At 44.8% G+C, this 25445-nt stretch overlaps 1 protein-coding gene and 1 long non-coding RNA gene across 6 annotated transcripts in view; one reads left to right on the plus strand and one right to left on the minus strand.

Annotated features, from left to right (window-relative positions):
* The window catches only part of CLYBL (citramalyl-CoA lyase), a 291574-nt gene extending 279544 nt beyond the window's left edge, over positions 1-12030 (minus strand). For 2 of the 5 annotated variants that reach the window (XM_055244194.2, XM_063618968.1), the window contains exon 1: positions 11920-12030. In XM_055244194.2, the coding sequence (XP_055100169.1) occupies positions 11920-11981 (62 nt within the window). In that variant the 5' untranslated portion in view covers positions 11982-12030. The remainder of the gene's footprint in view (positions 1-11919) is intronic. The other 3 variants (XM_063618969.1, XM_055244195.2, XM_055244196.2) reach the window with 2 other exon arrangements.
* A 108-nt stretch (positions 12031-12138) lies between these two features.
* On the plus strand, positions 12139-24494 carry LOC129463561 (uncharacterized). The gene is made up of 3 exons (XR_008651227.2): positions 12139-12915; positions 15337-15442; positions 24219-24494. It is a non-coding gene; the product is annotated as an uncharacterized lncRNA (long non-coding RNA).
* The last annotated feature ends 951 nt before the right edge of the window (positions 24495-25445 follow it).

Genomic DNA, 25445 nt, shown 5'->3' on the forward strand with positions numbered 1-25445 from the left:
TCCAGCCTGGGGGACAGAGCGAGACTCCATCTCAAAAAAAAAAAAAAGTTAAAATGGTAATTTTGTTATGTGTAATTTACCACAATAAAGAAAAAAATCCACTAAATCTTTAGAAACACTCAAAATATTTCATTCCTAAATCTGTTCTTTTTTCTTTCTGCAAATTTATATCAGGCACTGCCAAGGATTGTTTTAGGTTCTGGATATATAATAGCAATGGAATAAACCAAGTCCCTGCTCTCATGAATATCTGGGGGCTGGGGTAGGGTACAGGCGGACAATAAACAAATAAGCATGTGATATGTCTGGTGGAAATGGAGCAATAGGAAAAAATGAAAACAGCAGCAAGGGGACAGGGTAGTGCAGAGGCTGGTTAGCAGGGTGGAGGCTATGTTGTACAGGGTGGTCAAGGAAGACCTCTCTGATCTGTGACATTTGAGCTGAGACACAAACGGACAGAGTGCTTCAGGCTGACGACACAGCCCAGAAGAGGAGGCTGGTGAGGCTGCAACAGGCTAGGGAGAGAGGAGGTCATAAGGAGGGCTGGAGCACAGAGCTACTTCTTCAGTTTCTCATAAACTTTTAAAGGGACCGTTTATAGGTCAGTATAGAAATATTTCCTCTACCATCATGTGTCTTTCATTTGCCTTAAAATGAACAGAAAAAACAACTCTTACATCTTCTGAAAGAGGCGTTCGTGAAGACAGCCCGCAGACTGCAGAGACTGCATGCATCTCCCATTGCTAGAGCGCCCTCCAGTGCCTCACTACGAAAACAGCATTTGGCATGGGGTTTTCTGTTTGCTGTTTTCATTTCCTAAACTTTTGTTTTTGGCCACAGAATAATGGGGGCATATCGACCTTCTCACAAAGAATACTGTGAGATCAAGTAAGAAGACAATTCAAGTGTATGCTTTCAAACAAGCCTGCACTACTTCCAAAGTGGTACAAAGTATATGTGTGCAATGATGTTTTTAATGACCATATAAACTTTAAAAAGGTCCATAGAGAGGCCCTTATTAGGAAAAAAAAAAAAAAGTGCCAATTTTTAGCAACGTAGAACGTGAGTTAAACGGTGAACACAGTCTTCCGCTAAACTAAGACCCTCATTTTACTGGGGGTGGCAACGGGACAATGAAGTAGCAAGTATTGCCTTTTACACTTTTCAATATTTGGGGTTCTGAATATTAATACTGAAAAGCGTCCTGCGAATATAGACACCAGGGTCATTCTTCCTTCTCATTTAGACACAGGAGAAACAGTTAAGACAGACTTGCCCACGCAAGTATTCCATTAAAATAGAATGCTTACTTTCTAAGGAAACTTTCATTCCTTTATATTATTATTATTATTATTATTATTATTATTATTATTATTGAGACGGAGTCTCGCTCTGTCACCCAGGCTGGAGTGCAGTGGCGTGATCCTGGCTCACTGCAACCTCCACCTCCTGGGTTCAAGCAATTCCCCTGCCTCAGCCTCCTGAGTAGCTGGGACTACAGGCATGCACAACTACACCAGGCTAATTTTTGTATTTTTAGTAGAGACGGGGTTTCACCATGCTGGCCAGGCTGGTCTTGAACTTCTGACCTCAAGTGATCTGTCCACCCCAGCCTCTTAACGTGCTGGAATTACAGGTGTGAGCCACCAATGCCCAGCCCATTCCTTTATTATTAAATAGAGCACCTCTGCCAATCTCAAAGACTTAAGAGAAAGATGTTAACATGTGGTATAGTTCAGAAGAGGTTCATAGCCATTTACAGAAACACCCATAGGCGGGCCCAGTGTGACAGCCAAGGCTGTCACGGTAGCCAACAGGCCTTTTTAGGTCTGGTGCTGCCAGTCAGGTGACCTGCGTGACAGTCTGTGCCTACTTCAGTGTGCATGGGTCTCCTAATGCAAGGAAATGGGACAGATGAGCCTCCAAAAGGCATACACTATCCAGGGATACATCAACACACCCTTGTGGAGGGTGATTTGACAGGAAGCATCAAAAGGCTTCAAATGTCTGTACCCAGCAAGTTCACATACAGAAATTTACCTGCAAATACTTAAGTAAGGGTATCCACAGAGATTTGGGGATAGGAACATTTTTCTCTGCATTTCCCAAGAAAACCTGGAAACAGACTAAATGAACAACTGTGGTTATACACATACAAATATATATGTGCTAGAGTCATGTGGAACAACAATGAACATCATCACTGCTCCTAGATTAGGTCAACATCCTTCAATGTAAACAAAACATAAAATCAGCTGGGTGCGGTAGCACATGCCTACAGTCCCAGCTACTAGAGAGACTGAGGAAGAAGCGCTACTGGTGCCCAGAAGTCAAGGCTGCAGTAAGCTATGATAACACCTGCGAATAGCCACTGTAGTCCAGTCTGGGCAACATAGCTGCATCAGTCTTACAAACAAAAAAAAAGCCAGGCACAGTGGCTCACACCTATAATCCCAGCACTTTAGGAGACCGAGGCAGGCAGATCACGAGGTCAGGTGTTCAAGACCAGCCTGACCAACATGGTGAAACCCCATCTCTACTAAAAATAAAAAATAAATAAAAAAATTAGCCGTGTGTGGTGGTGTATGCCTATAATTCCAGCTACTCGGAAGGCTGAGGCAGGAGAATCGCTTGAACCCAGGAGGTGGAGGTTGCAGTGAGCTGAGATTGTGCCACTGCACTCCAGCCTGAGCGAGAGTGAGACTCCGTTTCAAAATAAACAACAACAACAAAAAATCAAAGCAGCTAAATTAACAGCTATTCTAAACCTGGTTTATGGTAGGGAGAATGGGGTGAGAAAGGAAGGAAGGAAAGAAGGAGGGAATGAATCTCAAGTCTGCATCATTCAAGTGAGTTATTTAATTGATACGCTATAACACATTCAAGTAGCAACATGAAATAAATTAAACCTGTTTGAATTACAGTGGATTTAAATTCATACCCAAGTGACCTATATGAAACCACAAATATTATTTCCTTGATATCTTCTTTATTGTCTAATAAAATTCTAAACCTCACAGGATCGTGAGCAATGTGTGGAATTAATGAGCAATGTGTAACAGCAGAACACAGCTCCAGCTGCACTCAGGGTAGAAAAAAATGTTGTTTTTATAATTAACAACTTTTTATATGTGAAAAAAATTAATTAAAACTACTAATAGCTCCTCCCCAAGGAGCCCAGCTTGCTTTTCCCAGCCTTCTTAGAAACCTGCATTCCTAAATTTCAGCCACCAGCACCTATGGGCTTCCTCACAGGGAGTCACATATAAAATAGCAAGTCCTACACAGTGACCACCACCACATTTAGTTAGGAAACTGTGTGATCAAAGGCTGTTTTCAGAAAGTAGATCAGTGAGAGCATGGCTGTTCCAAAGCTATCACTGGAGGCTGCTGAGACTGAGCGGTGTCAGCTGCTCTGAGGGCACTCCCTATGGATATGGGTCATGTCTTGAGACAGGCTCACCCACAGCCATGTCTATGTCCTCACCTTGGAGGCTTCAGGTGTGCCTCCTGAGAACACACCACCTGCAGACATCCTGTTATTAGCAACTGACTACCATGAAATATTTCTAGACAAATGCAGCACTCGCGCCACTCAAACATTCTGCAGAATACAGGCACTAAGGAGAGTTCCTTGCAAGGACAGAGTCTTCTCAGTGGCCACAGTTACTCAGTCGAGTCGGGTCAAGCATGTGGCATGAAACTGTCCTCAACTTCCCTCTGGATCCATGGGACACAGAGAGGGAGGGAGAGATCTCTGCAGTAAAGGGTTGATCTTCAGGTCCCAGCCTCCCACTGACTCCTTGGCCTCTCCCACAGAAAGCATGTGCGTGACCTAACGTCCTCTAGATGGCTCTGGTCCACGGTAAAACTCTACCACAGGATAACGGTATGTAGGAGCAGGAGCCCCACACAGCTGCAACAGAGCCAGAGGCCAAGGTGAGGCCGTTCAGCAGGCACGGCACAGCTGAGTTGTTGGCAGAGACCTCCCGGGCAGGTGTAGCTCCCAATTCCGGCCCAGCCACCACAGCCAGTTCTTGCTCACCAGTTTGGCTGCTGCCCACTGGTTTTTGCTCAGGGAAATCCGATTTCCCACCAATTCCACTGTCCAGCCCAGGCATGTCCCCTACCCCTAGGCTACTCCCGGTCTGCACAATGTGCATACAACTGCCTTCCTGGTGTTGCCCGCTCCCACAGGGTCTCCTTCCTTCTTTTCTCTTCAGCCCCACTCTCAGCAGTGGCCCTTCTTTCTCCATTAAAGCATTCTGAATACTCTCTCTCAGTTCTAGAATGGAGGCCATTCCAGAAGACTCTTGCTCCAGTTCTTGAACCTGTGGTCTACCATCTTGGACCACTGGTCTTCTTATTCTTTCTCCCAGCTTCTGTCAATTCCTTTCCTTCTGGGCTCTGTATCCTGCCCTGCACTCATCCCCTCCAACTCCATCCTCCTCCCTGTTCCTAATAAGTACCCATCTTCATCCACAGCCCTTTACTTCTCTACCTCTATGGTGAATGGCCATCCTGGTTTGCTGGGACCTAAGGCGTTTCTGGGAACATAGGACATTCCATGCTAAACCCAGGACAGTCCCAGGACACTGAAAGGATTGGTCCCTCTGCCTTCCAAGGCCATTTAAAATGACTTTCTGCCTCACAATCCAAAATATCATTTTTGTTTACACATCCCCTTTCTCACCATGCATTTGGGCAACTGAATTCAACTTTTAATGATACCAATAAACATTTTAAAATATCTAACACTTCACATTGGCCTTTTAATACCAGTTTAAGCAGCAAAGAACACATATTCATCCTTACTCTGAGTTAGTTCTTTTCAATGTGATCATTTTTCCATTTCTCAGTCATGTTTACCCTGCCTCCTTTTCAGGGAGGTTTCTCCCCTTTCTCACTCATTGCTTCCATTCTTCTCTGCCTTTCTCTCCCCATCGCCCCCTCTTCTCCCACCTCCGTCCTCCTTTGGGTCCCTTCCCTCCCTTTTTCCCTTAGTGGCCTCACAGCAGTACAGAGGAACAGTAGTGGTTGTCACAGTAACCTCAGGAGGCTTCAAAGATGAAGCCAACCCGGGCCGGGCGCGGTGACTCACGCTTGTAATCCCAGCACTTTGGGAGGCCGAGGCGGGCGGATCACGAGGTCAGGAGATCGAGACCACGGTGAAACCCCGTCTCTACTAAAAATACAAAAAAATTAGCCGGGCGTGGTGGCGGGCGCCTGTAGTCCAGCTACTCGGAGAGGCTGAGGCAGGAGAATGGCGTGAACCCGGGAGGCGGAGCTTGCAGTGAGCCGAGATTGCGCCACTGCACTCCAGCCTGGGCAACAGAGCAAGACTCTGTCTCAAAAAAAAAAAAAAAAAAAAAAAAAAGATGAAGCCAACCCTACAAAAGGCCTATTGGGACCCTGACAGGTAACCCCATCCAGGCCCCTCAGCCACCTTCCACAGCCCCGCTGCTTCCTCACACACTGTCCCCTTCCTGTTGACCCAGAGTCTCAGGTACTTAGCTTGTAGTTGTCACCTCTCTAAACTGTCATTTTGTCTTTACCAGATTCCTCTCCACCACGGCACTGCAAAATGTGAAGTACCTTCCTGGCACATTCCTTGGCTGCTACCACTGAACACATACAGCCAGGGAACCCTTTTTCTTTTGGAGTCTTACTACTGAATATTTTAGAAAACAGAGTATCAACATAAGAAATGAAAAGAGATTATAGGTATCAGAAATCTTGCAAAATTTGCTAGAGGGAATTAAAACAATCCTTAGAGGGAATTTTATTATTATTATATTACTATTTTTAATAGAGCCTTGCTCTGTCACCCAGGCTGGAGTGCAGCAGTATGATCACAGCTCACTGGAACCCCAAATCCCCAGGCTCAAGGAATCCTCCCACCTCAGCCTCCCAAAGTGCTGGGATTATAGACATGAGCCACCGAGTATGGCTGAAAAGTAATTACTGAGTGCTTATATTTAGCAAGTAGACCCCGGATGGGTGTGGTGGCTCACATCCGTAATCCCAGCACTTTCGGAGGCCAAGCTGGGTGGACTGCTTGAATCCAGGAGTTTGAGACCAGCCTAGGCAACATGGCGAAACCCCATCTCTGCAAAAACTACAAAAATTAGCCAGACATGGTGGCTAATGCCTGTAGTCTCAGCTACTTGGGAGGCTGAGGCAGGAGGACTGTGTGAGCCTAATATGTGGAGGTTGCAGTGAGCCAAGATCGCATCAGTGCACTCCAGCCTGGGTGACAGAGCGAGACCTTGTCTCAAAAGAAAAAAAAGTAGAAAGGTCTAAAATTAATTATCTAAATTTCCACCTTAAAAAACTGAAGGGTAAATTAAACCCAAGGTAAGCTGAAGGTAGGAAATAATAAAGATGAGACAGAAATCAATGAAATAGAAAACAGAAAAAAAATAGAGAAAAATCGATAAAATGAAAAGACGGTTCTTTAAAAAGAGCAATACAACTCAAGCCAGACTAATGAAATAAAAAACAGAGGAAAAAGAATTACAAATATCAGGGATGAAAGAGGACACATCACTATGGATGACACAAACAGTAAGGAGATGACAGACTAGAGGCAGGGGTAAGGATTAATTGCAAATGGGCTCAAGAGAATTTGGGGGATGACAGAAATTTGGAGGGGGGCCTAAAACTGGATTGTAGTGATGGGTCTATAAACTTACTAGAAATTATTTAATCATACACTTACAAAGGGTGAATTGTGTGGTATATACCTTTGTAGAGCTGTAAGAAAAGGGATAAGGAATCAGCATGAACAACTCTAGGCACATGAATTTGACAACTTAGATGAAATGGACATTGTCCTTCAAAGATACAAACTACCAAAGCTTACTCAAGAAGAACTAGATAATCTGAATGGCAATATGTCTATTAAAGAAACTAAATTTGTAGTTTAACACTTTTTCCACAAAGAAAACTGCAGGTGCAAACATTTACAGGCAAAATCTTACCAAATTTACACAAATTGTTCCAGGAAATAGAAGCGGGAACTCTCCAACACATCCTATGTGACCATCACCATCCTAATACCAAACCCAGACCAAGGCAATATCAGAAAACTATAGGCTAATATTCCTTATGAACATAGATACAAATAATTTTAACAAAATTTTAGCACATGCAATCCAAACAATACATCACAATCAGTGGGGTTTATTCCAGGAATGCAATGGTCAGCTTAACTTTTAAAAAGTCTATCACTGTAATTCACCATATTAACACACTGAAGAAGAAAAGCCTTACAATCAACACAAGAGATGCAAAAAAAATTTATAAATTCAAATCCACTCTTGATCAAAACTATGCAGGCTGACTTCAGCAAAAACGACAGAAAAAAGACCTTTGAAAATCCCGTCCTCCATAAAATCAATGAGAATATTGGCAAAAATTATCAGAATCAACTTTTTCAGAATTCTAGAAATTAAAGACTTGCAGCAATATAGGGATCATTTAAGAAAAATGGATGAATCTCAGTATGAACAGCAATTGTCGTGGGGGTTTAGTTTACCCTATCCCTCTTCCCCAGCACTGTGGTAGACTTGAAAATCAATAGACCCCATCACAGTGAAAACCAGCAGCACGGCAGCCACTAGAGGGGGAAAGCCCCATTTCTGGAAAATGTCACTATTTGACCTGTCTTGTGGTTCCTTGGAAGACCCTACTTGTAAAACTGTCGTTAATTGACCTCACTCAGAGCTTGCACAGTGGGAATAGTATTTTCCCGGAGTGCATTTGTCCAAACAGTCAGAAGTACTTATTTACCATCACAGCTACTTGAGATGGAAGATAACAGGGTAAACAACAGGCTAACCAAAACACTTAAAAGGCAAAAATGGAGAACGAGATATCCATAGAGAGCTCTGAAAAGTTGTGACATGTTCCTGAGACTCTAGGAGGCCATGCACATGTGCAGGACTGTACACCTGCTAAGGAAAGACCCTAAGTGCTCCCGTCTAGCTAACCTTCAGTCTCTGTGGAAGCAGGAAGTGGAAGCAAAGGTAGAGTAGCAAACTGTGGCTGAATGTTGAAGACATGTCCTGACACACACAGAGTCCCTCAGCAAAGACTAGGAGACTTACTGGTTTCAGGAATTTAAGGAAATCTTTGTCTAATTGTTAGACTACTAAGCTAAACAAGCAGAGACCTCGGTGGTTGCACATGACAAAGAATACAATGCAGAATTAGTTTATTAAAGTCACTAAGCAAACAACAACAACAATAAACCCTGGGAAAAGGGAGAAATCTGATTTCCAGAGTTGCCCCATTATATTACTTAAAATGTCCAGTTTTCAACAAAAATATACAAGACATGCAAAGAAAAAGAAAGTAAGACCTATACACGCAGGAAAAAAGTAGTCAGTACAAACTGTCCCTGAGGAAGTCCAGATGTTGGACTTACTAATTAAATCATCTATTTAAAGTATGCTCAAAAAACTAAAGGAAACTATGCATAAAGAACTGAAGGAGGCCAGGTGCAGTTGTTCATGCCTAGAATCCCACTGCTTTGGAGGCCAAGGCAAGAAAATCATTTGAACCCAGGAGTTCAAGACTACCCTGGGCAACACTGCAAGACTCTGTCTCTTCAAAAAATTTAAAAATTAGCTGGGCATAGTGGTGTGTGCCTGTAGTCCCAGCTACTGGGGAGGCTGTGGCAGGAGGATCACTTGAGCCCAGGAGCTGCAGGCTGCAGGGAGCTACGATCTCACCACTGCACTCCAGCCTGGAGACTCTGTCTCTAAGAGAAAGAAAGAAAAAAAGAACTAAAGGAAAGTATGAGAATGATGTTTCAGTACACAAAGAATATCAATGAAGAGATAGAAACTACAGAAAAGGGCGGGGCATGGTGGCTCATGCCTATAATCCCAATACTATGAGCGACAGAGGCAGGCAGATTGCTTGAGCCCAGTTCAAGACCAGCCTGAGCAACACAGCGAAACCCCATTTCTACAAAAAAATATGAACAATTAGCCAGGTGCAGTGGCGCACACCTATAGTCCGAGCTATGTGGGAGGCTGAGGTGGGAGGACGGCTTGAGCCCAGGAGGCAGAGATTGTAGTGAGCCGAGATTGCACCACTGCACTCCAGCCTGGGTGACAGAGTGAGACTCAGTCTCTAAAAAGAAAGAAGTTCTGGATTAAAATGAAAATGATTTGAGCTAGAAGAGGGAGGAATCAGCAAACCTAAAAACAGGTCGGCTGGGCACGGTGGCTTACACCTGTAATCCCAGCACTTTGGGAGGCCAAGGCAGGCAGATCACGAGATCAGAAGATCGAGACCATCCTGGCTAACATGGTGAAACCCCGTCTCTACTAAAAATACAAAAATTAGCTGGGCATGGTGCACATGCCTGTAATCCCAGCTACTCGGGAAGCTGGAGCAGGAGAATTGCTAGAACCCGGGAGTCAGAGGTTGCAGTGGGCAGAGATCGCGCCACTAAACTCCAGCCTGGTGACAGAGGGAGACTCTTTCTCAAAAAAAAAAAAAAAAAAAAAAAAGACAGGTCAATTGATATTGTCCAGCCTGAGGAACAGAAAGAAAATGGAAGTCTCAAAGACCTGTGGGGTTCCATCAACTACACCAACATATACGCAATGGGAGCCTCAGAAAAAGAAGAGAGGGATAAGAGGGTAGACTTTTTTGAGAGAACAATAGCCAAAAACTTCCCAAATTTGAAGTATACACATCCAAGAAACTCAACAAACTTCCAAGAGGATAAACTCAAACAGATCCACACACATCAAAATAAAACCACTGAAAGACCAAGACAAAGAGAATATCTTGCAAGCAAAAAAAAAAAAAAAGACTCATCACTTACATAGAACCCTAATAACATTAACGTCTGAATTCTCATTAGAATAATGGAGGCAAGAAGACAGTGAGATAACACACTTTAAAATGCTCAAAGGAAAAAAAAAAATGCCAATCAAGAATCCTATATTCAGCAGGCAGACATGTCGAGAACAGAGCCAGTGTGCTAAGCGGGGTGAAGAGCACTGTGAGTTAACCCCCAGCGTACTGGCGTGGGGACTGTGTGTGCCCACTCGCCCCACTACTGAACAGGCCACAGAGGCTGGCCCCCTCAAAAGGAGCCAGAAAAGGACCCTTCTGGACCAGCCTGGATACGCTGCCTGAGCTGCTCCTCTGGGGCGAGGGGTGACTCCCCTGTGCCAGGGGCAGTGGAGGAAATGGGAAAGTGGCATGCATAACACTAGGTGGGTCCTCCCATAGGACATGGGTGACTGAAGAGTCACAGTGCAAGAAGACGTAAGAAGTTCAGACTCAGGCCGGGCACGGTGGCTCACGCCTTTAATCCCAACACTTTGGGAGGCCGAGGCGGGTGGATCACCTGAGGTCAGGAGCTCGAGACCAGCCTGGCCAACATGGTGAAACCTCGTCTCTATTAAAAATACAAAAATTAGCCGGGAGTGGTGGCGGACGCCCTGTAATCCCAACTACTCGGGAGGCTGCGGCAGGAGAATCACTTGAATCCGGGAGGCGGAGGTTGCAGTCAGCTGAGATGGCGTCATTGCACTCCAGCCTGGGCGACAAAAGCGAAACTCCATCTCAAAAAAAAGAAGTTCCAGACCACCAGGCCGGCCATGGTGGCTCACGCCTGTAATCCCAGCACTTTGGCAGGCTGAGCCGGGTGGACTCTTTGACGTCAGGAGTTCGAGAACAGCCTGGCCAACATGGCGAAACTCTGTCTCTACTAAAAATACAAAAATTAGCCGGGGATAGTGGTGCACACCTGTAATGCCAGCCACTCGGAAGGCTGAGGCATGAGAATCGCTTGAACTCGGGAGGTGGAGGTTGCAGTAAGCCGAGACTGCACCACTGTACTACAGCCTAGGTGCTAGAGCGAGACTCTGTCTCAAAAAATAAAAATAAATAAGTAAATAAAGAAGTTCCAGACCAGGAGCCATACACTTAGTGTTTGAACCAAACTCTCTCATTACTGGTCATAGGGCTTTGAGAATCCTTAACCTTTCTGACTCTGTTTTTTCATCTTTATGAACACGACACACAACTTCTTCACATGGTGGTCAAGGGAACCAAATGAGACCTTGTATGTGCACGTACCTAGGCGATGGGCAAGTGCTAGACCAGCGGTTCTCAAAGTGTGGTCCAAAGACACCTGAGGGGGTCCCTGAGACCCGTTGAGAGGGTCTGCTTGGTCCTCCCTTTCCCAACTAATATCTGCATCTGCATGAGCCCAGAATTTCTTTCAAATACTTCCTCCAAAACAGCTGATATGAGACTCCAGCTGTCCTTTATTAAACCAAAGAAATTTTCAAAAATATAAAAACCATGAGCCAATCTTCTCACTTTTCTTTTGAGAATAGTTATTCATTAAAGTGTTATTTGTATTAAAAGTTAATGGGTTTGTTATTAAGTGAATACTTTTTAAATTTCTGGTTTAATTCCTCATGCCACAAAAATCAATAGATATAAGCAAAAGCTTTGGGGGTCCTCAAATTATTTTTAGACGTGTAAATGGGTCCTGAGACCAAACCGTTTGGGAACCGCTGTGTTAAACGAACCGCAGGTGTTCTTCACCAGGCAAGCCGCCTCTCAGAGACAGATTGGCGCGTTCACGTTTGCCATTTGTGGGAGGCAGGCAGTTTTGTTTACTGGGGCTGAGTCCAGGTAACTCGACTTAAGGTGTGTACCCATTTTCCGGGTGCAACAAGGGCCCTCCCAAAGGGAGGCGCGGTCGGCAGCGACCTTGGACGAGGTCGAGCCAGCGCGTGGGAGGCGCATGGTGCTCCCGTCCGGCTGGGTTCCCGTGAGGGCTTGGGGAGGCCGCGCCCGGCCCGCGGGGCTGCAACGGGAGCCGACCCGCGGCGACACGGGCCGGGAAGGCGGGGAACGGGGACCTGCACTCACAGCCTCAGCAGCACCGCCGCCGCAGCTCCGCGCGCCGCCCTCCGCAGCAGACGTAGCGCCATCTTCCCGACGCGCGCGCCCCGCCCTTTGCCTTTAGACACGCCCACCCCACTTTCCACGCCCCCACGGCCACACCCGGGTCCCAGTCCCCGCCTCTCTCTGTCTTCGCCCCGCCCCGCCTGCCCCGCCCATCCCCGCCAGCCACGCCCTCCTTCCTCCCAGCACCCGCTCCGCCCCGCGGCGAGTCCCGAGGTCAACTGCCCTTCCCGGCCAGGGCTCGGGACCTTCGTCTCCGCTGTCATGGGGGACAGAGCAGAGGATCTGAATGGATGGCGCCTCTTTGAGGGGCCTCTCTGGTGACCGAATCCAACTTTCCCTGAGCTTCTGAGTTTTTGAGGCAACTGTTGACAGACTGCGTTTTCCCAGCCAGAAGAGCCAACATTTCTAGGGATTTCTTCGCAGCTTTGTTGTTAAAATACCGCCTAACACTTTGTGAGCCCCACCATGTGCCTATCTTGGTTAGCAATTAATCTACAGTGGTCAAAGAGAATGCAGGAAGGCTGCATCCTGGAACACACGTGCCTGCAATAGGTCAGAGCAGCTGTTGGCACTCTCTGGGCGGGGAAACTGACAGACAGCAGCTCTTTACTCTGCCCCCTGCAGTCGTTCTGCAGCGGTGAGAACACCGAGGCGTTAAAACAGGCTGGGCCCTGCCCCTGCCTCTTCTTTCACCTTCCCTGATCCAGCCGGCCTCCACCTGCCGACCTTCACCTGCCCGGGCCCATATTACCCCTTAACCATGTCTTTTCCTTGGCGCTCGGCATATTTCTTTTTCAGCTGTGACTCCGTTCCATTCATGCTCTAGACTTACACCTGAAACCGTTTCTCAGAACCTTCCAGTGGAAGCTGACTTTTGCTCTTGGATGCAAAAAGTGGCCATTTAAACAAACAAAAGCCTGTTCAGCCAGAGGGGTTCCAAGATTTGGAAAAGTCCAGGTGACCGGGAACATGGATGATAAACTTCTGCTGAGCCTAATAATTATTGTTATATTCGATACCAATAGGAGAGACTGCTCGACCCCTTGGTGCCCTCCCCCAGCTCCCACGCCTGTTCCACCTCAGGCCTTTCCTGTCTATTCCAATTTGGTCACTTTCTTGTCACCACCTTAGTCCCAGCCAGTGCCCGGCCCAGCCGTACTGAAGCCTGAGGCAAAGGCAATTTCAGTAACACCAATCCTGTCTTTAATTAAAATTTTGATATTTTGTTCATAATGGGATTTCTCCATTATCTTGGTTTTTAGTTTAGAATATTACCTTTTTTTTTTTTTTCTTTGAGACAGTCTTGCTCTGTCGCCCAGGCTGGAGTGCAGTGGCACGATCTCAGTTCACACACTGTAACCTCTACCTCCTAGGCTCGAGTGATTCTCATCCCTCAGCCTTCTGAGTAGCTGGGACTACAGGCAAGTGCCACCCCTTCCAGCTAATTGTTTTGTATTTTTAGTAGAGATAGGGTTTCACCATGTTGGCCAGGCTGGTCTCGAACTCGTGGCCTCAAGTCATCCATCCACCTCAGCCTCCCAAAGTGCTGGGCTTACAGGCATGAGCCACCACACCAGGCCAATATTACTTATCTTTTTTTTTTTTTTTTCTGAGACGGAGTCTCGCTCTGTCGCCCAGGCTGGAGTGCAGTAATTACTGAGACTTCTCCTTAAATTCTGCATCCCAGGCTGGGGCTGCACTCGCTTCACTCAAGTCTGATTCTGGACATCATCATCCTTTACCTGGATTATTTCAAAGCCTCCTTGCTCCCATTCTTCCCTCCTACAATCACCCCTTTGCCATAAAACCTGGCTGACCTTTTAAAAGCATGACGCAGCTCCTAGTTCCAGAGTCGACTTGCTGTGTGACTTTGGTCAAGTTTCTTAAGCTCTCTGTTTCCTCATCTATAAAATGGAGGTATAAATACCTCATCACCTCATAGGGTTGTTATAATGATAGACTGAGTTTACACATACATAGAGAGAGACTGCACACTTAAAATCTAAGCAAGTTCTCAGTAGTGTTAACTATTCCTCATTATTATTGTCATTGCATCACTTCCCTTCTTAAAACCCTTCAGTGGCTTTAGAATAAAATCCGAGTTCTTCCCCGTGACCCTTAAAGCCTCACACGTCTGGCCCCTGCCAGCCTCTCCAAATTATCTCCAGCCCCACTCGTCTTCTGTCTGTGTTTTCTAAGTCCACGAGGCTCTCTTCCACCGTGGGGCCTTCACACATGCCGTTCCTCATCCCCAGAATGCTCATGGCTACACCTGCTCATCATCCAGGACCTTCAGCCTACGTGCCGCCTCCTCACAGAGGCCTGTGCTAATAACCTAAAGATCCCCCACGGCCCCTCGCATCTATTTCGCTGTCACAGTGCCTGGTCATCTCCACCACAATGTCGATATATGAGTTTGTGAATTTATTAGGTTGGTGCAAAAGTAATTGCGGTTTTTGCTATTCAACGTAATGGCAAGAACAATTTCATCTTATATGTATTGAATACCTGCCAGGTATGAGTCACTGAGCCAGGTGCTGGGTACAAGGTCCCTGCTCTCAAAAAACTTACAGAATTGAAAATAATGGCAAAAACCGCAATTACTTTTGCACCGACCTAATACTTCTTTATTGTGCCTTTTCCCAGCAGTTCTCAGAGGGTGGGGTGGGATGGGATGACTAACCATCTATCAGGTGGGCTTTGGGATGCAGTATTGTCGTTTAGTGGGCAGGGCTAGTGATGTGCTGGGCAGCCCCCTTGGGAGAAATGCTGTTGGTGTCTTGACTTAGAAACACCTTCTGTAGGATGAGAAGCAGGGACCTTATATGTCTTTGAGACCTTATAACTTCTTTGAGAGCAGGGACCTTATATGTCTTGTCGCTGCTGTGCCACCAGCACCTGGCTCAGTGACTCATACCTGGCAGGTATTCAATACATATAAGATGGTGGCTCACGCCTATAATCCTAGCACTTTTGGAGGCCGAGGCGGGTGGATCACCTGAGGTCAGGAGTTCGAGACCAGCCTGGCCAACATGGTGAAGCCCTGTCTCTATTAAAAATACAAAAATTAGCAGGGTGTGGTGGCATGCACCTGTAGTCCCAGCTACTTGGGAGGCTGAGGCAGGAGAATTGCTTGAACCTGGGAGGCAGAGGTTGCAGTGAGCTGAGATCACGCCACTGCACTCCAGCCTGGATGACAGAGCGAGACTCCATCTCAAAAAAACAAAACAAAACAAAACAAAATACATATATGATGAAAATGTTCTACCAGCCTCATTACAGTTGAAAACTGCTATATAACTAGTTATCCTTATTTAAAATGCCTTGGATCTAAAGTAGGTCCTACTATGTCTTATTTGCTAATTGGTTCAATTTCAGATTCTTCTGGAAGAAATTGTAGCCGTGCCCATTCTCATCAGCAATGGTATGGGGTTGTTGAGTTTCTTCACAAGATTACTGACTCATGCATTTTGCTAATCAGTAGGTAGGTTAACAACTAACTGTTTCCTAATTCTAGTACATGTTAAAATAAAGCTTTATTAACTTTATCTACATAGTATGTGGGTGTCTGGAGGACACATGTATTAGTCCGTTTTCACACTGCTATAAAGAACTGACTGAAACTGGGTAATTTATAAAGGAAAGAGCTTTAATTGACTCACAGTTCAGCATAGCTGGGGAAGCCACAGGAAACTTACAATCATGGCGGAAGGGGAAGGGGAAGCAAGGCACCTTCTTCTCAAGGTGGCAGGAAGGAGAATGAACACAGGAGGAACTTCCAAACTCACTGAGTGAGTTCTCCGATCTCCGATCTCGAGAACAGCATGGGGGAAACTGCCCCCATGACTCAGTGACCTCCACCTGGTCTCTCCCTTGACACGTGGGGATTTGGGGGATTACAATTCAAGATGAGATTTTGGATGGGGACACAGCCAAACCATATCAACACATTTCCAAATATAATAGAGAAAGAGATCCAGAGTTCCTCCTTTAGGGCAGTCAAATCTGTCTTTACTCACAACTTCCAAAACTGAAAAGAAAGAAAAGAAAAAAAGAAAAGAAAAGAAAAGAAAAGAAAAGAAAAGAAGAAAAGAAAAGAAAAGAAAAGAGAAAAGAAAAGAAAAGAACCAATTTTCCAAGTGCATTAAGAGAGCATATGAAATTTAGTAGGGTGAATAATTCCGAAATTCACTATCCTGTTGAGTTGAGCAGTCTGGAGGAATAGGCACTTGGCAGAGACATGGGAAAGAAGGATGGGGCGGGAGCATACTAGGGATAGGGAGCAGCCCCTTATGCTCTAGAGGTTTGATGTTTCTAGCCTACTCATTCTAGGTTTATGCACGAGGCCCCTGAAATAAAATACAAACTAACAAAAGAAAAACATACGAATGTATTTAATGTAAATTTTACGTGACATGGGAGCCTTCATATGAAAATGAAGACCGAGGCCTGGCGCAGTGGCTCAAGCCTGTAATCCCAGCACTTTGGGAGGCCAAGGCAGGTGGATCACCTGAGATCAGGAGTTCAAGACCAGCCTGGCCAACATGGCGAAATCCCCTCTCTACTAAAAATACAAAAAAATTAGCTGGGCATGGTGGTGCACCCCGGTAATTCCAGCTACTCAGGAGGCTGAGCCAGGAGAATCGCTTGAACCCGGGAGGCAGAGGTTGCAGTGAGCTGAGATCACGCCACTGCACTCCAGCTTGGGTAAGAGAGCGAGACTCCATCTTTAAAAAAAAAAAAAAAAAAAAAAGTCTTATAACCTGCTTCAAGGGAGAAGGGCAGGAGAAAAGTCAGACAGTCCTTCCTGCTTCTGCTGTTTTTCAAATGCCAAGGTGCCATATTTTGAGGAAGTGTGTCTTGAACCCCGTCAACCACAATAAAGGAAAATTAAAAAAAAAAGTTTTGTAGACATAGAGTTTCACTCTGTCACTGAGGCTGCAGCACAGTGGCATGATCATAGCTCACTGCAGCCTTGAACTCCTGGGTTCTAGCGATCCTCCAGCCTTGAGCCTCATGAAGAGTTGGAATTACAGGCACGAGCCACTGAGCCTGGCCAAACAAGTTTTCAAAGAAGTCATCTGTGTAGTGAAAGAGGTAGACAGATAAATGGGGAAAGGATGGGTTCTGTGGTCCACGGGTGGTATGAGGGAACGGGTACAGAACTGCTGCAATTCCCTCTGCGTGAGGGGGCAGGGAACTGGGGGGCTTTGCAGAGCAGGGAATGGAGACCTGAAATGTGGTGGAGACTGAATCAGTGAAAGTCTTCAGAGGAAGAGTAGAGCAGGCAGAGAGAACACAGCGGGGATCCGAGGGATAGTCTGGGGCCAGACTGTAAATGACCTGAATGCTCAAATCTTAGCCAATGTGACTCTCAACAAATACAGGTCCCCTGAAGAAATGAGTTACATTTTCACCATGTGGTTTTGTAACTGTGATGATCTTGTAATTGTGATAGTGAGTAAATAACTCTCACTTAGAAATATTTGGGTTTCGTATTGGCTCATTTTTTGGCAAATAGGCACACCCAAGGAGATACTGGACGAAAATATCTAATCAACCTATGGTTTACCATAACATGTAAATAACTTTCACATTGCAAGGTGCAGGAACGATTAGGAAAATGAAGCTGAATTCTTCTTTAGTGATCAACACCAAAGGCTCTTTATCAGAAGCCGGTTTTTCCTTCCTTTTGGTGTCTGGCCGATACAGGTTATTTTCACCAAAGTTGAGTCTCAAAGGCTGAGCGGGACCTGTGTCACTGATTTAAGACATCAGAATACTGCACTTAGAAAGAGGCATATTAGAAGTTCTGTGGAATGATTTTTAAACAGTGGCACAGATAGAACTCCACTCTGAGATCATCCATCCCTCCTGCTGCTGTGATACAAAACCCTCCCAGGCTCACCTCCTGGCAGAGTCGCCTTTGATAACACTGATGACTCTGTCTGGCCTCCTTGGGGAGAGAGGAGGGGACTGTCTCTCAAATTTAGGCCAAATGCAGAATAACTAACAACCACCTTGTGGCCTTCCGGGCCGTAGCTTCCTCTCTCTAAACTAAGGGAGTTCGTCTACGTGACCTCTAAATCCTTTTCTGATCTCAGCCCCCAAAGCTGTGCTGTAGCTCTCCCTAATGTCAGCAGGTGGATGGTTACCCCCACACGGCTCAGGCCTCTCCGGAGCCCCCTTCCCTGATCCCCCCTTCCTTTTTTCATAGCACATCTGCTTCTAATTACTGAAGAATGTACTTAATATATGATGTCTCTGTTGAACATAAGACTTTTGGGGGAAGGGGTTCGGCCTGTTTTGTTCAACAATATATCCCGAGCACCTGAAACAGTGCCTGGTGCCTGGCACCTGGTGGAGACCTAAAACATATTTGTTGAGTTCAAAGTGTTGAATCTTGAGGCATCTTCTGCCAAATTTATTTTTTTCATAACTTCCCTTGTTGTTTTTCACTTACCTTGTAGGTTGGTCGCTATCTTGTTCCCCAGTGCTGATTCTTAATTCCTGTTGTTTTGTAGGTTGGTTGTTATCTTGTTCCCCACTGTTGATTCTTAATTCCCTGGTGTGGTCGACTGAGTGATTGCCCCATAAAAATGTCCACATCCTAATCCCCGGCACCTGTGAATATGTTACTCTGTGTAATGAAGTTAAGGATGTGATAAAGTTAAGGATCTTGAGATGGGGACATTATCCTGGATTATCTGGGTGGGCCCAATGTAATCATAGGTTCTTCATATTGATAAAGAGATAGAAATTATAGAAAAGGGCTGGGTGCAGTGGCTTGCACCTCTAATCCCAGCATTTTGGGGTGCCGAGGAGGGCACATTGCTTTAGCCCAGGAGTTCAAGACCAGCCTGGGCAACATGGCAGAACCCTGTCTCTATTTTAAATTATAAAAATTAAAAAAAAATTTCAAAGACTGCTTTTCAGGCCATTTATAAGTCCAAAGTGACACTCTATGATTTAAATGGCCACAAATCCCTCTGTTGATGTCTGGCAGAATGAACAGGCTTTTGCTTTGACCAGAGCTTTCTTGAATACAAGAGTTTTTAAAGACAGTAGCTTCAGTAATTTTTCAAGATGGACTTGGAACCCCTTGTCTGTATGCTGTTTTAAAAGGGTTCTCCATTAAAGACTTAAATGTAAAACCCCAAACTATAAAAATCCTGGAAGACAACCTACACGATACCATTCTGGACATAGGAACAGGCAAAGATTTCATGGGGAAGACACCAAAAGCATTTGCAACAAAAGCAAAAATTGACAAATGGGATTTAATTAAACTAAAGAGCTTCTGCATAGCAAGGGAAACTATTAATGGAGTGAATGGACAACCTATAGATGGGAGAAAAATTTTGCAAACTATGCATTGACAAAGGCCTAATATCCGGTATCTATAAGAAAATTAAACAAATTTACAAGAAACAAACTAACAACCCTATTAAAAAGTGGGCTTAGGACAGAACAGACACTTTTCAAAAGAAGACGTTCATGCAGCCAACAATCATATGAAAAAAAGCTCAGCATCACTGATTTATTAGAGAAATGCAAAACAAACCACAATGAGATATTGTCTCATACTAGTCAGAATGGCTATTATTGGCCGGGCGCGGTGGCTTACGCCTGTAATCCTAGCGCTTTGGAAGGCCGAGGTGGGCGGATCACTTGAAGTCAGGAGTTCCAGACCAGCCTGGCCAACATGGTGAAACCCTGTCTCTACCAAAAATACAAAAATTAGCTGGGCGTGGTGGTGAGCACCTGTAATCCCAGCTACTAGGGAGGCTGAGGCAGGAGAATCACTACTTGAACCTGGGAGGCAGAGGTTTCAGCGAGCCAAACCTCGCTGGGTGGCAGAGCAAGACCCTATCCCCGCCCAATAAAAAGCTATTATTAAAAAGTCAAAAACCAGCAGATGCTGGTGAGGTTAAGGAGAAAATGGAATGCTTATATGCTATTGGTGGGAGTGTAAATTAGTTCAGCCATTGTAGATGACAGTGTGGTGATTCCTCAAAGACCTAAAAACAGAAATATCATTCAACCCAGCAATCCCATTACTGGGTATATACCCAAAGGAATATAAATCATTCTATCAAAAAGACACATGCAGGTGTATGTTCATTGCAGCACTATTCACAATACCAAAGATATGGAATCAGCCTAAATGCCCATCAATGGTAGACTGGATAGCAAAAATGTGGTACATATACACCATGGAATATTATGCAGCCATAAAAGATAATGAGATCAGCTGGGCATGGTGGCTCACGCCTGTAATCCCAGCACTTTGGGAGGCCGAGGCGGGTGGATCACCTGAGGTCAGGAGTTCGAGACCAGCATGGCTAACGTGGTGAAACCCCCGTCTCTACTAAAAATACAAAACATTAGCTGGGTGTGGTGGTGGGCACCTGTAATCCCAGCTACTTAGGAGGCTGAGGCAGGAGAATCACCTGAACCCAGGAGGCAGAGGTTACAGTGAGCCGAGATCACGCCATTGCACTCCAGCCTGGGTAACAAGAGCGAAACTCCGTCTAAAAAAAAAAAAGAATGAGATCATGTCCTTTGCAGGAAGATGGATGGAGCTGAAGGCCATTATCCTTAACAAACTAACACAGAAACAGAAAACCAAACATGGCACATTCTCACTTATAAGTGGGCACTAAATGATGAGAACTCATGGGCACACAGAGGGGAACAATAGATGCTGGGGCCTACTCGAGGGTGGAGGGTGGCAGGAGGGAGAGGATCAGGAAAAATAATGTATAACATACACTAGGCCTAATGCCTGGGTGAATAAATAACCTGTTCAGAAAACTCCCATGACACAAGTTTACCTATATAACAAACCTGCACATGTACCCCTAAACCTAAAATAAATGTTAAATAATTTTTTAAAAAATATATAAAAATAAAAGGGCTCTCTGCCCTGAATTGTTTAAGTAGGGATGCAGAGCATTATCACTGCCTGAAATTATACTATTAATACATATTTATATTTATTGCTTGCCATTACTGTCATTTCATTTGCTTATGATCTGTTACTTCCATGAGGGTGGGAACTGAATTTACTTTGTTTGCTACTGTATTTCAATGCCTGAATTGATGCCTGAGACTCCGTAGGTACTAAATAAGTATATGTTGAATGAATGACTGAGAGTTGACTAATGATGAAAATGCAAGAAATTATTGAGCAACACTTTGGGCTACCTCTCAGAAGAAATAAATGATTGCAATCCACATGCAGTTTTAAATGATGAGATTAGAAAAGCAAAAGCAAGCCATCTTGGTTTGTTAGTTGTGAGTGTCAAGAGGCAATTAAAAAGGAAACCTGTTGACATGTGAAGGATGAACTGAAAAAATAAATAAAAATAAAAGGAAACATGTAAGCATGGGGGGGTGGGCACAGTTCTATCCAGCTTTAGAAATTAGCCTTTGGCGGCTGGGCGAGGTGGCTCACGCCTGTAATCCCAGCACTTTGGGAGGCTGAGGCAGGCAGATCACAAGGTCAGTAGATCCAGACCATCCTGGCTAACAGGGTGAAACCCCGTCTCTACTAAAAATACAAAAAATTAGCCAGGTGTGGTGGCAGGCACCTGTAGTCCCAGCTACTCGGGAGGCTGAGGCAGGAGAATGGCGTGAACCCGGGAGGCGGAGCTTGCAGTGAGCTGAGATGGCGCCACTGCACTCCAGCCTGGGTGACAGAGCGAGACTCCGTCTCAAAAAAAAAAAAAAAAAAGAAATTAGCCCTTGGCTGTCTCTTTGCAATTCAAGTATTGGGGAAATAAAAGAGGACATGGGGCCATTATAAAAATCTATTAAGAATCTTGGGTTTTGGCCAGGCACTGTGGCTCATGCCTGTAATCCCAGCACTTTGGGAGGCTGAGGTGGGAGGATCACGAGGTCAGGAGATCGAGACCATCCTGGCTAACACAGTGAAACCCCGTCTCTACTAAAAATACAAAAAAATTAGCCAGATGTGGTGGTGGGCGCCTGTAGACCCAGCTACTCAGGAGCCTGAGGCAGGAGAATAGCGTGAACCTGGTAGGTGGAGCTTGCAGTGAGCCGAGATCTCACCACTGCACTCCAGCCTGGGTGACAGAGTGAGACTCCGTCTAAAAAAAAAAAAAAAAAAAAAGCCAGAATCTTGGTTTTTGCCTTACGAGTCAGTGGGAGAGGCCCCTGTCTTGGCCACTGTGTTAGTCTGTTTTCACACTGCTATATAGATGCTACCTGAGACTGGGTAGTTTATAAACAAAAGAAGTTTAATTGACTCACAGTTCTACATGGCTGGGAAGGCCTCAGGAAACTTACAATCATGGCAGAAGGTGAAGGGGAAGCAGGCACCTTCTTCACAAAGTGGCAGGACAGAGAGGGAGCACAAGGGAAAGTGCCACTTTTAAAACCATCAGATCTCGTGAGAACTCCCTCACTATCATGAGAATAACATGGGGAAAACCACCAGGTTTCTCACCAGGTTCCTCCCTTGACACACGGGGATTACAGTTTGAGATGAGATTTGGGTAGGGACACAGGGCCAAACCACATCAGCCACTACTAGGCAGCCCTTTTAAAAAGAAATAATCATAACATAGGAAAGAATTTATGTACAAGGTGATTCATGGCATCATTTTTTATAGCAAAATATTGAAAAAATAAAAATGTCCATCAATAGGGAGTCAATGTTTACAAATATGGTACACAACACAACAGAAAAGTATTCAACTATAAAAAGAATAAAAAGAGTTCACTGCACATAGTAATATAGAAAGATCGCCAAGATACATCATTACGTAAAAAAGACAAGGCATGGAACAATCATATTATGTTCCATCTTCTGTGTGAAAAATGTATTTCACGGTTTTTTCTTTTGTTTTGTTTTTCTGAGATGGAGTTACGCCCTTGTTGCACAGGCTAGAGTGCAATGGCATGATCTTGGCTCACTGCAACCTCTGCCTCCCGGGTTCAAACAATTCTCCTGCCTCAGCCTCCCGTGTAGCTGGGATTACAGGCGGCTGCCACCACGCCCAGCTAACTTTTTGTATTTTTAGTAAAGACGGGGTTTCACCAAATTGGCCAGGCTGGTCTTGAACTCCTGACCTCAGGTGATCCACCCACCTCGGCCTCCCAAAGTGCTGGGATTACAGGCGTGATCCACTGCTCCCGGCCTGTTTTATTTTTTTATAGTGGTAAACATACATAACAAAATTGACCATTGTAAGCATTTTAGATGTATAGTTCTATGACATTGAGTACATTCACATTGTTGGGCCACCAACATCATCATCATCCATCTCCAGAACTTTTTCATCATCTCAGAGTGAAACTCTGTCCCCATTAAACATGAACTCCCCATCCCACTCCCCGCAGGCCCTGGCAACCCCCATTCCACTTTCTGTCTCTGTGAATTTGACTGCTCTAGGAACCTAATGTAACTGGGCTATATTTGTTCTTTTGTGACTGGTTTATTTTACTTAGCATAATGTCTTCAATGCTCACTCATATTTGCCTGTATTTATCTTTTTTTTTTTTTTTAAACTCTGAAAGGATACAATTGTGCTGATGACAGGGATTACCTGTCAGGGAAGTAGGAATAAAGCAAGAGAAGAAAGGGATGGGAAGAAGATTTTTAAAATATCCTTTTTTGTCATTTAAAACTTTTTTAGCCACTTCAGATATTACTTATTCAAAATGCCAAATTTTGAACACCATGAGCAATAAAGTGAAAGGAAGAAAAAGGAAACTTCAGTCTTTGCTCAGTGAAGGTGTGGGTCATTAGCTGGACCTGACCCAGAGCCCCTGGCGCATCTTTGTGGCCACTGAGTTTTTACGTTGGTTCCACATCCCATGATGGATTAAAAACTCCCCAAGTCCAGCCTGTGTTTTGCACAGGGCGGGGGGCCCAGTGACTTGCACAGTTGACAGAGAGCTGGCAGCCTCTGCAGAGGTGATGCTTGGTAAGACGCGTAATGTTGAACCATATAAAGAAGGCTGTTTGGCTAAGACCCTCTGGGTTGTGTGGAATTATCTTTAATGCACCAGACAAGAAGATTGTTAACCAGCCTTATTACCAACAATTTCTTATGACCATGGTAGGGCAGGCAGATGATTTGAGGATTATCGGGACGCTGACAAATCCCCTGGGCCCTGACAATCTCATTTAGAAAAGAATCAAATCTGTTTATTGCTGATAATAGATGGCATGCCCCCAGGTTTGCTTGTAAGTAATATGTGCATTGCTTTTTATTTTTTTCTTTTAGCAACAGGAGCCAAACTTGGATTCATCCTGATAAAGTAGACATTTGGGACTTCGTGTGATCTAATTCCTCTGAGCTGTTCCTTAATCCCCATTTGCTAAACCTTTGCATCGCTGCCCACAATGGCATAAACTACCTTGATACAGGATTGCAAAATGGTCCACCCAACAAAGGAGCCTCATAATTGCTGATGTGGCTGAGATTCTCTAGTGCACCCTTCCTTGTTTTTATTTGTTGTTCTAAGAATTATTTAAGTAAAAGAACAAAGCAAATCTTAAACTTGTCTCTGTGATAAGGTGAACCTCGGAAGGCAAAGTCCATTTCTTCATTCATCTCTGCATTCACAGCAACAGGTACAGTGGCTCATATATAATAAGTTCTTTAAAATGTTTGTGGGATTGCCTCATTCATAAACTATCATAATTGCTCCAGTGAAATGTTCTCAGATATATGAATTTTTGTAGACAACATTTGGAAAACCAAATAGAGATTAATTTTAATTAGATCTGTAAATCCCTTGGATTTATAAGAAATGAAATGCCAGCCAGGCACGGTGGCATGCATCTGTACTCCCAGCTACTTGGGAGGCTGAGGTGGGAGAATCACTTGAGCCCAGGAACTCAAGTCCAGCCTGGGCAACATAGTGAGACCTCATGTCTTAAAAAAAAGAAAGAAGGAAGGAAGGAAGGAAGGAAGGAAGGAAGGAAGGAAGGAAGGAAGGAAGGAAAGAAGAAAGAAAGAGAGAGAGAGAGAGAAAGAAAGAAAAAGAAAGAAAGAAAGAAAGAAAAAAGCTATATGACAACATCTAAACCTATGCATATTCCTAGTATTTCTTACTTTTTTTTGAGACAGTGTCTCATTGTTGCCCAGACTAGGGTGCAGTGGTGCGATCATAGCTCACTGCAGCTTTGAACTCCTTGGCTCAAGCAATCCTCCCATCTTAGCCTCTTGCGTAGCTGGGACAACAGACACATGCCACTGCACCTGGCTGAATTTGTTCGTTTTGTAGAGATCAGGGTCTCTCACTATGTTGTCCAGGCTAGTCTTCAACTCCTGGCCTCAAATGATCCTCCCACCTTGGCCTCCCAAAGTGCTGGGATTTATAATATTGCTGGTATTTAATCTTATCCATAATATCGCAATGAATTTTTCAAAGTATCTGCACAAGAAAAAACTTCTAAGCATATAAGTTAACATCTCCTTTAGCAGGGTCTGCCTGAAGCTTGAAGG

Source organism: Symphalangus syndactylus, chromosome 15 (assembly GCF_028878055.3).
Source record: "Symphalangus syndactylus isolate Jambi chromosome 15, NHGRI_mSymSyn1-v2.1_pri, whole genome shotgun sequence".
NCBI lineage: Eukaryota > Metazoa > Chordata > Mammalia > Primates > Hylobatidae > Symphalangus > Symphalangus syndactylus.